Source organism: Ooceraea biroi, chromosome 1 (genome assembly GCF_003672135.1).
Source record: "Ooceraea biroi isolate clonal line C1 chromosome 1, Obir_v5.4, whole genome shotgun sequence".
NCBI classification, from domain to species: Eukaryota; Metazoa; Arthropoda; class Insecta; order Hymenoptera; family Formicidae; genus Ooceraea; species Ooceraea biroi.
In genome coordinates this window covers 13,129,368-13,140,711 of record NC_039506.1, presented here as the reverse complement: position 1 = coordinate 13,140,711, position 11,344 = coordinate 13,129,368, and the positions used below count along the sequence as shown (strand labels likewise).

The window sequence follows — 11,344 nt, the reverse complement described above, 5'->3', positions numbered from 1 at the left end:
TTAAGGTGATCCTGGAGTGACTAGTGAAACAGTGTTGCTATTTGCACAAAAATTACAGTTAAAATGCTTTTTACAAAAATTTGGCAATTTGTACGCACAAGATTGGGGCGGTCCCGTATCGGAATAAAATATAGGAATATAATGAAGCTTTTCGAAGTGCCTTTAGAGGCGTAATAAAAAAGAAAGGTGTATTCTCCTTTACAGAATACAGAATACATATAAACTTCCTTACTGTAATATTATTAATTTTTTATACTGGGAAAGTATATGCTTGGGTGGAAGAGCACGAGGGGACGGGCTTCGCCCGTCACCTAGTACTCTTCCACGTAAAAAAAATAACAAAACTTTCAGATGACCAAAAGTACTGCGTGGAAGTTACAATATAGAACCTTGCTTTGCGTGGAACCTCGCTTCACATGAATTAAAAACCTGTATTTGGAATCGTACTAATTGTACTTGCAATGCAAATTAGTACGATTCCAAATAGATTTTCAATTCATGTGAAGCGAGGTTCCACGCAAAGCAAGGTTCTATATTGTAACTTCCACGCAGTACTTTTGGTCATCTGAAAGTTTTGTTATTTTTTTTATGTGGAAGAGTACTAGGTGACGGGTGAAGCCCGTCCTCTCGTGCTCTTCCACCCAAGCATATACTTTCCCAGTATAAAATATTAATAATATTAAAGTAAGAAAGTTTATATCCCAGGCAGCACATGTTAGCCTAATATATGTTTCTTAGACGTATCTAATGTCTAAGAAACATAAAGTACCATTTAAGAAACGGTTTAAATAGAAACCGTTTTTAGACCTAAATTTTAAAAACGTATTTTTCACGTTTCCACAGAAACGAAAAATGTGTTTTATTAAATTGATTTGAAATTATATAATTAATATAGAAAAAATAGTAATTTCTACTTACTTTGCGAGTATTAATTATTTTTACATCATACGTTTCAATGTACTCGATTATGGAAGAAGAGACAAAAATCAACACAAGTGTGTGTGATTCCCACCTCTGATTCACCAAGCGACCGATAGATGGCCGGCCAGACGTGACGTTCTCGCAAGTAACATTTGTGTTATCACCTTATAAATAACCATCCGGAAAACCGATCCAACACTCTTTTCTTCTTCTTTTCTTTTGAAACTTTTGAGATCACTATTACTTGAAGTGATATTTCAAAAGAGTGAGATTCCACTACACGAAATTTAGAGAGTAATTCATAAAATATAAAAATCTAGTTTTTTACAAAAATGTGACTTAACTCTGTCTATCTTTGAGGCACTGATATATAGAATGATAAATATTTTTCTGATGGTTTCTGAAACGTTTTTTTGCCGAAAAAGAAACGTTTCTCCTAACGTTTTTTCGTTGGACATTTTTCTCCTAAATAAACGTTTCAATAAAATGGTTATGAAACGTTACGGCAAAACGTTTATGAAACGGTTTTGAAACCAATGTGTGCTGCCTAGGATGTATTCTGTATTCCGTAAAGGAGAATACACCTTTCTTTTTTATTATGCTTCCAAAGTCACTTCGAAATGCTTCATTATATTTCTTTATTTTATCCCGAGTGGTGGCCGCCGCAATTTTTGTGTGTACAAATTGCGAAATTTTTATAAAAAGCATTTCAACTGTAATTTTTGTATGTGTATGAGTGCAAATGGCAACACTGTTTCACTAGTCACTCCAGGATCCCCTTAATTATAAAAATTATTGCTTCCCAAACTGTGAAAGTGCCTTCCTTAACTTGCCCAAACGATTCCCAAATGATTGCAATAGAAAACATTAGAAAACAATGAGATATATCGAAGATTATAAACATTTTCCATTATATAGGGCATGGTCAAAAAATCCCTAGCGTTTTGGCTTGAAGTCTGGTTGATGACATGAAACTTTATTTTGAGATGCAATTATTATTTCCCAAACTCTAAAAACATTACAGGCGTATTTCCCAAATGATTTGGCGTTGAAAGAAGCGAAAAAGAACACTATTTGGAATGATAACTATACGCTCAACTAATTTTCATTAATTATTAAAAAACTATTATTTCCCAAACTCTAAAAGTGGTTTCCTAAACTTTCCCAAACGATTCCCAAATTATTGAAATGGAAAACAATGAGACATATCAAAGATTATAAACGTTTTTCCATTATATAACCTATAGTCAAAAAGTCTCTAGATTATACTGCACGTCTGGGTGATGACTTTCAACTCGATTTTGAGAGGAAATCATTATTTCCCAAACTCTGAAAACATTATAGGCGTATTTCCCAAATGATTTGGCGTTGAAATAAGCGAAAAAGAAAATTATTTGGAATGATGTCTGCTAACTATATACTCAACTAATTTTCATTAATTATTAAAAAACTATTATTTCCCAAACTCTAAAAGTGGTTTCCTAAACTTTCCCAAACGATTCCCAAACGATTGCAATAAAAAAAAGATTTATCATATTTGTCTGCTAACTATACGGCGGTCACATAGGCTGGTATTCATAGTCGGATCTTATATTTAAAATCGTCTTAAGTTTATCTGCAGATGCTGTATAGCTCATTTCATTGGCTACAGAGTATCTGAAGTACACTTAAGACGGTCTTAAATATAAGATCCGACTATGAATACCGGCCATAGTTCTATGAATATTCTTATGGAGTGCAAATGTTCTTAATTTCAGAATATTCAAATTGAATATTCTATAATGATACGTAGAATGTTACAATTAGATATCGTATATTCATAATAAAGAAGAATGTTTATAGAATATTCTTCGTGAACGTTTTTAGAATATTCGTTCAGAACGATTTTAGAATATTCATCGAGTTCATGTATTGCACATTGTGTGTTGTATAATACCAGAGAGGAACCTGAGAGCGGCCAGGCCGCCCATATTTTTGCATTGAGAAATTTGAGAAATACAACACCAACAAGGTCGATAGATGGAGGAACTGGCGAAGTAAGGTCCTCGCATGACCGCCATTTTCGGGACAGCGAGTATGTATGTATGTATGTATGTACATACACGTAGTATCATGATATGTACATGTGTATTGATGTGTATGTCAGTCAGCAGGCAAAGTCGACAACAAAGTGAACAGAGTGTTGTGAAACAAAAATGCCAGGTTGTTTTGCCAAAACCTGCATTTATGCAAAAATACTTCACCGTTCTTACTAATGTATCCCGCATAAAATGAGAATAACCTACATTTCGCCGCCATTTTCGGGTCAAATCGTGTGAAGTGGATGCGAGGCCCTTACTTCGCCAGTTCCTCCATCTATCGACCTTGAACACCAAATGTGAACTTACATTCCATTTAACATGCACATGATCTTTTTTCATAATGAAAGAAGAGTAAGTTCACATTCGGTGTTGTATTTCTCAAATTTCTCAATGCAAAAATATGGGCGTAAACGGTGGCCTAGCCGCTCTCAGGCTGGTAATACACATTAATCTTATGAAAGTTGTGATCTTATGAAACCTGTGATTATACTATATGTAATCGGCACGCAATATCATATGCAGTAATAAAGGTAAGAAAAATGTGAATTTTAATATATATTTATATAACTTCAGCTGAATTAGGTTAATATTTCATGTGTCGTACGACAAACTTTGTCGGACGTATTAATTGGCTATCAGATAGAGAAGTTTTAAGATCCCTAAAAATTCTATAGAGAATTTTAAACTTCTCTATCTGCTAGCCAATTAAGGGGATGCTGGAGTGACTAGGGAATTTTTTCGCGATGGTGCTGCCATTTGCACAAAAAAATGCTTTTTATAAAAATTTCGCAATTTGTACACACAAAATTGCGGTTGTTTACAATCGGGATAAAATAAAGGAATATAATGAAGCTTTTCGAAGTGACTTTAGAAGTGTAATAAAAAAGAATAGTATAAATAAAAATCTTGTACATACTTATACATACATGCAAGATTTTTATTTATACTATTCTTTTTTATTACACTTCTAAAGTCACTTCGAAAAGCTTCATTATATTCCTTTATTTTATTCCGATTGTAAACAACCGCGATTTTGTGCGTACAAATTGCGAAATTTTTATAAAAAGCATTTCAACTGTAATTTTTGTATATGTGGGTGTGCAATTGGCAACACTTTTCACTAGTCACTCCAGGATCACCTTCCCAGATAGCCAAACCTGCACGAACAAATTCTGAGCAGTGTCTGCAGTAAATTTTTGATGTCAGAAAGGCAACAGAGTTTATACAGAAGTTGCTCTTTCAGATGATGTTATCAAACTGTTATCAAAAATGCAATAGTGTCTGCTGACAGGCAATGTGAGCAGATTGGTAGCAGAAACCGAGCAGAATCTGCAGTTTTTAACACAATTCAAATTTAAACAGATAGGAATATGCGGTTTCGCTCCGCACCGCTATGCGGTGCATACGTCGAGTTCTTACTCGACGTTAAGATTTAGCCTGACAGTTATATAAGTTAATATACGCTCCTTGGCATGATAATATTAATTTTTCTGAAAATTTTTGTACTTGCGGCACAGACGCTCCCATGGACAACGTCCACGCACACCGCAAGCAATCTGAAGTTCGAAAGCAAAATTCGGACTTCAGATTAGAATAAATTAACAATAAGAGAGAGATTATGCAACGAACTGTCAGAAAAACACATCAAGCCAAATGTACTTTAATTTAACCATATTGCTCACATTGTTTTTACTAGATATATATTTCATTCTTATTATTGTGTATTTCTTTTCAATTTTGCATTTCTTTCCCATTGAAAATAAAGAAAAATAGCAATTTAAATAGCAGTATGGATTAGGGGTCATTTTAACAGCTGATTATGTACAGAATCTGCTCAATTTCTGCTGCCAAACTGCTCTCAAGTTATGTGCCCACGTAACACAACAGCACCTGAAAAGTGCTTTGAAAGCGCTAACTGCGAGTGCATGAATTCAGCGCTATTTTTTAGCGCTTTAAAAGCATGTTAGCGCTTTAAAAGCGCTATCAAAATCCACTAGAAAAAGCATTTTATAAGCGCGTAAGACCAGCGCAGGAAAAATGCAGTTTTATAGCGCTCAAAGCGCGCTCAAAATCCGTTCGAAAAACCCATTATAAGCGCGTAGATTAATACCCAGACAGCACACAGATATCCGAAAGACATCCATAAGATGTTCTTCAAAGATATTGAAGAATGAAAATACTATCAGTAAAATCGTTTTGTAAATGTCGCGTGAACTGATATCAGTGATGGGGTGCTGGGATCGGGAAGGGAAACCGCTGTGCACGGCGTCGACTTATTTCAGCATCGGCATTCAAAAGAAGAGAAGAAGAAAAGAATGCTAGATCGGTTTTGCGGATGGTTATTTGTAAGGTGATAACGCAAATGTTGCTTGCGAGAACGTCACGTCTGGCCGGCCATCTATCGGTCGCTTGGTGAATCAGAGGTGGAAATCACACACACTTGTGTTGATTTTTGTCTCTTCTTCCATAATCGAGTACATTGAAACGTATGATGTAAAAATAATTAATACGCGTCTGGAACCATCTCGGCGATAATTGTGCTCTGTCCTTCACTATGTGCGGCATCACTTGAACCAATCTGACGAAAATTTAGATTTTTGGGATGGCTCCTCTTTTATTCGCGAATTTGCTGGTATCCTCAAACATTCTTCTATTCAGGAAGACATGCTTGTTCTAATGGGAGGCGGATCCAAAGAATTCAAGCCCCTTAAAAAAGTAAATGTAACCGAACTTGCTGACATCTTTCAGTTGAGATTAAAAGTACTGGCAAGTCAGCCTTTTGATGTTGATGAACTTGATCTAACAATAGTATTTACATTTTTCCTTGAACAAGGGTATCTTTCTCACGATCCTAACTGTAGCCCTGGAGATAATGAGGAACCTTTAAGAATTAGGAAAGAAGTTATTGTAAAAATTCCTAATGAAGAGATTCACGATGCATATAACACTATGTTAACATACTTCCATGTCAAGATTTATGGTTCAATGAAACAGCGCCTGCGGATATACATATAGGTGACAAGAAATTGGAAACACTGTTGTATGATTTCTATAAATGTTTGGAAAAGCTTTTTAAAAGATTCAAATTATTGTCGGGTGTGCGAGAACGTTCATTACAGTGTCTCATGTTCTGTGTCATGGCCAAAGCGGAATTCAAAGAATGTGTTGTTGAGAAATATTTCACAATTACAAAGGATGGTGAGCCAGAGAGATATGGTTACATAGACATGTGGATGTACCACAAAGATGAATTTGCTGTTATTTGGGAGTTTGGGTCAAACAAAAAAACATCAGATCATGCTATGAAAGATATACTTGAAGTTGTTCCACCAAAAAAGGTAGCCTATGTTGAAATATTTCAACATAGGCTATGTTACAAAATTCACTGTCAGTGCTGAAAAGCTATAGTGTATGTGACATAAACTATAGAGTTTCAGTACTGGCCGTGAATTTTGGAACACAGCCTATGTTGAAATATTTCAACATAGGCTACCTTTTTTGGTGGAACAACTTCAAGTATATCTTTCATAGCATGATCTGATGTTTTTTTGTTTGACCCAAACTCCCAAATAACAGCAAATTCATCTTTGTGGTACATCCACATGTCTATGTAACCATATCTCTCTGGCTCACCATCCTTTGTAATTGTGAAATATTTCTCAACAACACATTCTTTGAATTCCGCTTTGGCCATGACACAGAACATGAGACACTGTAATGAACGTTCTCGCACACCCGACAATAATTTGAATCTTTTAAAAAGCTTTTCCAAACATTTATAGAAATCATACAACAGTGTTTCCAATTTCTTGTCACCTATATGTATATCCGCAGGCATTGTGCTAAAAATTAATGCACATTTTTTACCTCCTTTCCTAAGACTAAATATCTCTAAAAACCATTTTGATCACTGCGTTTGGACTGGAATTTGATGAGACTGTCTAATGTAATGTTATATGTTGTTGTAGCAATTAATCATTTAGCTTTAATATGTAAGAATTGTAATAATTGTAAGAGTTAAGTAGCTATTTGTCAGCAGGACAGAGTTGCACCTTTATTTTGTTCAATAATTATATGCTTTTCATATGCTTTCTCATTTTCATTTCTCTAAATATGTTTATTACCACTAAATGAGTGGGAATAAAAATTCCATACATCAATGAATCGTGCTTCCTATCTTTCTATGGTTTCCTGTCGATAAGATATAAATTATGTTAAACAGCGCATTGATAATGAAGGCGCGCAGAAGTTCAAATTTGTACTGCGCGCCAATGTTAAGTAAATTTAATGAATCCATTTTGTACATACATCCGCGACCGCGATACAATAAACACGAAACAATGGTAAATAAGCCTTTAGCATATTTGTTCATTTTCCTGAGACATATCTGCAACGCGAAGCTACATTACCGAGTCAAAGAAATTAGGTTAGAACTGATTAGAGCTTGTATTCTATATGAAGTAATTTTGAAATTAAGTTGTTTTTAACGTCAGCATTGTTATTGAGGCAAATTGCATTCAGCGAGAACAATCGTTGCCCATTTTAACTTAACACACAAATACGATTGTAAATTCCAGAAATTAGTTCTGACCGTTAAAGTTGGAATATCGATGCGTTATCGATCGAAAAGATGTCGAGTTAGCTGTCGTCAGCTATCGTGGAGTGATGGATATTCGTGCATGATTTCGCGTTATTCTCCGGAATTCAGGCATCGTTCAGCACGTATTTTGTATGACGATTAATTAATAATCCGGCACAATAATCAATAATGTGTACATTCAGATTTTACTTTAGATCGATTTTAGTCGTGTATCAAACATTTCCTAGAGATTGTGTGATGTAAAAATGTCAGTATCTATTGTTTGCCTTCGTTACTCACAAAAGAATGACGGTCGCTGATCGATAGCTGCTCTTTATTAACGCACTTAGCGGCAGAAAGTGAGTTTCAAAATTCCACAAAATCATTTTTTTAATATAATTATTTTCTTTATAAAATCTTTGTTTAGGGTGCACAATATTTGTTGGGACACACACGATCGTATCAGGATGTCTGCTACCAGCCGAATAAAGCATCGCAAATTTTCTGATCAGCGCATTCAAATGCAACAGTTGTTACCAGCCAAGTTTCCAAGTAAGTATGTCCTTTGAGTCTGATATATCAAGATTTTGCAGAACCATTGATAAATATACGTCAAAATGTTGCATTTCTAGGACAGAGCAAGGAATACAACATGCCAGATTGTCTGAATTCCATCATTCCATACACCACTCTAAGGATGCACAATACCACTGAAATGTCAAACGAAGAGTGTGCCAGTGCGATTGCCAGTCACCTGCAGGCCAGCAACCGGTTCATGCAGGACGATCCTGCGTCAGAGCGATTCAGAATGGAAACGTTCAAGGCAATGCCGTACTGTCTCACTGTAAAAAGATCTGTCAAGTCACAATTGTTAGCGACTGTCACTCGAGACACAACGAAGAAGTCAATCAGTTACTGGAAGTGGCTCAAGTATAACATCAGCCTGAAGTTCACGAAGGTGATGACGTTGTCCTTTCCTGAAATCATTATACTTGCATTACTTGTGTATAAAAATCTAAAAGATAGTCTTAAATTCGTTTGTTGCAGATGCGAATGGCTCTGCGGAACTCCTTATCAACATGTGAACTGTGGCAGCGGACAATACAAAGCATCGAGAGTCACAGTGGAAGCGGTGTAGCAACATACTTCAAGTTTCTCAGATGGCTGCTCCTTCTCAATATAATTTCTTGCATTTTGAGGTAAGTGCATTTTGACTTGCTCACGTTGCAAAGCAACGCAGAAACTCGCAATAAAAATATGTTGATTAAGTTGAACTATTCTAAAATTATTTAAAATTCTGGCAAAATTTTACAAAAATAATGACTATTTAGTTGATAACAATAATGTTTTTACATGTGATACTGCACTAGATGAAACAATAGAGTTATTTTATGTTTGTAGTATATCTTTTATTGTCATTCCACAATCACTGGACCAAACACACGTTCCGAATAACATTCAGATATTGGACTTTTTAACAGGCAGTGTAAGTGTAGTCGTTATTATATGTATTGTAGGCAGCATGTTTTAAGTAACATAGGGCGTGTCACAACGCTTTGGTTTGCAGGGTTTTTTCTCCCACACAATAATGTATTACGGCTTTTATTCCAACGGCACAATAGACACTTCATTTGGAACCAAATACAGCATTCCGTTCGCTTACTTTCTAACGCTGCTTCTGTGCTACGTAGTCACATTTATTATACTTTCTGTCAAGTATGTGTATTCAAAATCCTTGAACCAAGCCAAATGTCAAATATTTTTCGTCTAACAATTGCAACAAATTCTTTTTTAGAGTTATAACTTCGTATAGAAAGTCGTACGTTGAATTGCGCGGCAAAGCACACGATTTGTACAGTAACAAGATATTTTGCGGATGTGACTTCAGCATATCCTCACCGAAAACCGCAACTTTGCAATCGGCGTCCATTTACAAGGAGCTGGAAGAGCTGTTGGCGGAAATGAGACAACGTACCAGTCTCAACTGGCTCGCCAGGTGTTCATTGATTATCGGGCAACTTGCTGTGACGATTATTGTTTTACTTATGATTTGTTCTATTGGTGCGCTCGTCTGGGTGCTGTTAGACCATCACGACATGCAAGCGTCTGGAACCATCTCGGCGATGATTGTACCGATTGTCATTACTGTTATCATTCATATTTTTCCAGCGATTATTTCTTACTTAGTGAGCATTCATATATTGTTTCCTTGGTTGTAAGAATATTTTTAATTATATTGGCGAAATAATATGCAGATGTATATATCTTCGCAAACAGGAGATATTTATTACAGCAAGATTATTAATTTTAGGCGTTGCTAGAACGTTACAACAATAAACGTACGGAGCTCTACGTGACGGTCGTCAGAAATCACGCGGTTGCCGCAACGATCCTCGGAACGTTGTTCGCCTTCTGGATAATCCACAGCACGTCGCACTGCTGGCAAACGGACTTGGGAGAAGAGATCTACCGACTGATCGTGCTGGACTTTATCGCTTCCGTACTCGGAGCGTGTCTGCAATTCGCCCGCTTTATGCTGTACAAGAGGCTCTCGACGAGGGTTGGCAGGCCGGAATTCGATATCGCTCGCAGCACTCTGAATCTCATATACAATCAGACCCTCTTCTGGATGGGCTTCTACTTCAGTCCGCTGATGTCCCTCATAATCGTGGTAAAACTGACCTTCACGTTTTACGTGAAGAAGTACCAGCTAAGGAAGTGTTACCAGCAGCCGTCGCAACCGTGGCGCGCGGCACAGACGCAAACGCTGTTCCTGGCGCTCGCGTTTCTCGGCATGATCGGCGTGCTGTTGACGATAGGATACGTCCTCACGAACGTGGAGAGCAATGACTGCGGCCCGTTCAGGGACCACGTTCACACTTGGGATTTCATCGTCGACGGGATATTATTCTTGAAGAGAGACAGCGCGTTCTGGAACGTTGTCACGGAACTCGCGAGACCGGTAACCGGTGCCGCGATATTAGTCGGCATGTGGTAAATATTTTATGTAAAATATTATAATTATAAAAATTATATATAATTAATTATAAAATTATATATATTAATAATGATAACAATATTTTTATGTTAAAGCATCGCGGTCTATTGTTTGCGAGCAAAGGCGGAAGCGAGCAAGGAAATGCTGCAAATTCTATCCGACATGCTCCTTATGCAGTCGCAGGATAAGCAATTTCTCATGAAGAGCCTCGCCAAACTTGCTGACGAACGTGAGTCACGTTTGCTTATTTCAAATTAATATAAATGCATTTTGTTTCTAACAACTTGTTCATGTTTTTCAGATGCGGCCGCTGGTAATACGACCAGTCTTGCCGAACATAGTGAGCTCATTGATAGGAATAGTGAAAATGAGGTTTCACTTTCCCGTCGACGTAATTTACCATCGACCAGTTTTGAAGAAGAGAGATAATCTCGGATAAAAATAAATGCGCCGACGATTTTGTGATAAATGGTGCCAAACTGTTCGAAATCGATGTGACATATTATAAATATTAAGATTCGAGTATTTTATTATCTCTGTGCGATTTGCCATAATCTGAGCACATAAGACTTATCAATACGATAAAGTAATTTTAATATAAGAATTCATGAAAAAAAATTTGCAGTAATTTTGCATAATATATATACGAAATGGAAACAACAAGATGCGTTTGCAGAGAGCGAGCTTTAATCCACACGTTTGTCCTGTTCAATCCTGTATCCTTTGACTATATCACCGTTACCATGGTTGCCATAGCTACGTGAT

General features: G+C 36.6%; 1 protein-coding gene and 1 pseudogene across 4 annotated transcripts; both read left to right on the top strand.

The window, feature by feature from the left end:
- The first annotated feature begins 5,537 nt into the window (after positions 1-5,537).
- On the top strand, positions 5,538-6,287 carry LOC113562905 (annotated as a pseudogene).
- A 1,030-nt stretch (positions 6,288-7,317) lies between these two features.
- On the top strand, positions 7,318-11,230 carry LOC105286943 (transmembrane channel-like protein 5). Of its 4 annotated transcripts, XM_011352261.3 has the most exons (11): positions 7,321-7,428; positions 7,580-7,940; positions 8,009-8,133; positions 8,214-8,539; positions 8,629-8,780; positions 8,983-9,067; positions 9,149-9,297; positions 9,377-9,767; positions 9,893-10,575; positions 10,675-10,808; positions 10,881-11,197. In XM_011352261.3, exons 3-11 carry the CDS (start codon positions 8,049-8,051, stop codon positions 11,006-11,008), a joined length of 2,133 nt encoding a protein of 710 aa, XP_011350563.1. In that variant the 5' UTR covers positions 7,321-7,428; positions 7,580-7,940; positions 8,009-8,048; the 3' UTR covers positions 11,009-11,197. The 4 variants fall into 4 exon arrangements, with proteins under 4 accessions (XP_026829260.1, XP_011350563.1, XP_026829276.1 ...); XM_026973459.1 differs by lacking the exon at positions 7,580-7,940 and having other exon boundaries at positions 7,318-7,428; XM_011352260.3 differs by lacking the exon at positions 7,321-7,428 and having other exon boundaries at positions 7,435-7,940.
- The last annotated feature ends 114 nt before the right edge of the window (positions 11,231-11,344 follow it).

Bases quoted from the DNA above. Each gene is read 5' to 3' on its own strand.
- LOC105286943 (XM_026973459.1), top strand. From the start codon at position 7,343: ATGGTAAATAAGCCTTTAGCATATTTGTTCATTTTCCTGAGACATATC. The intron at 7,429-8,008 runs GTTAGAACTGAT...ATCTTTGTTTAG, and splicing joins TACCGAGTCAAAGAAATTAG to GGTGCACAATATTTGTTGGG. The intron at 9,298-9,376 runs GTATGTGTATTC...ATTCTTTTTTAG, and splicing joins TTTATTATACTTTCTGTCAA to AGTTATAACTTCGTATAGAA.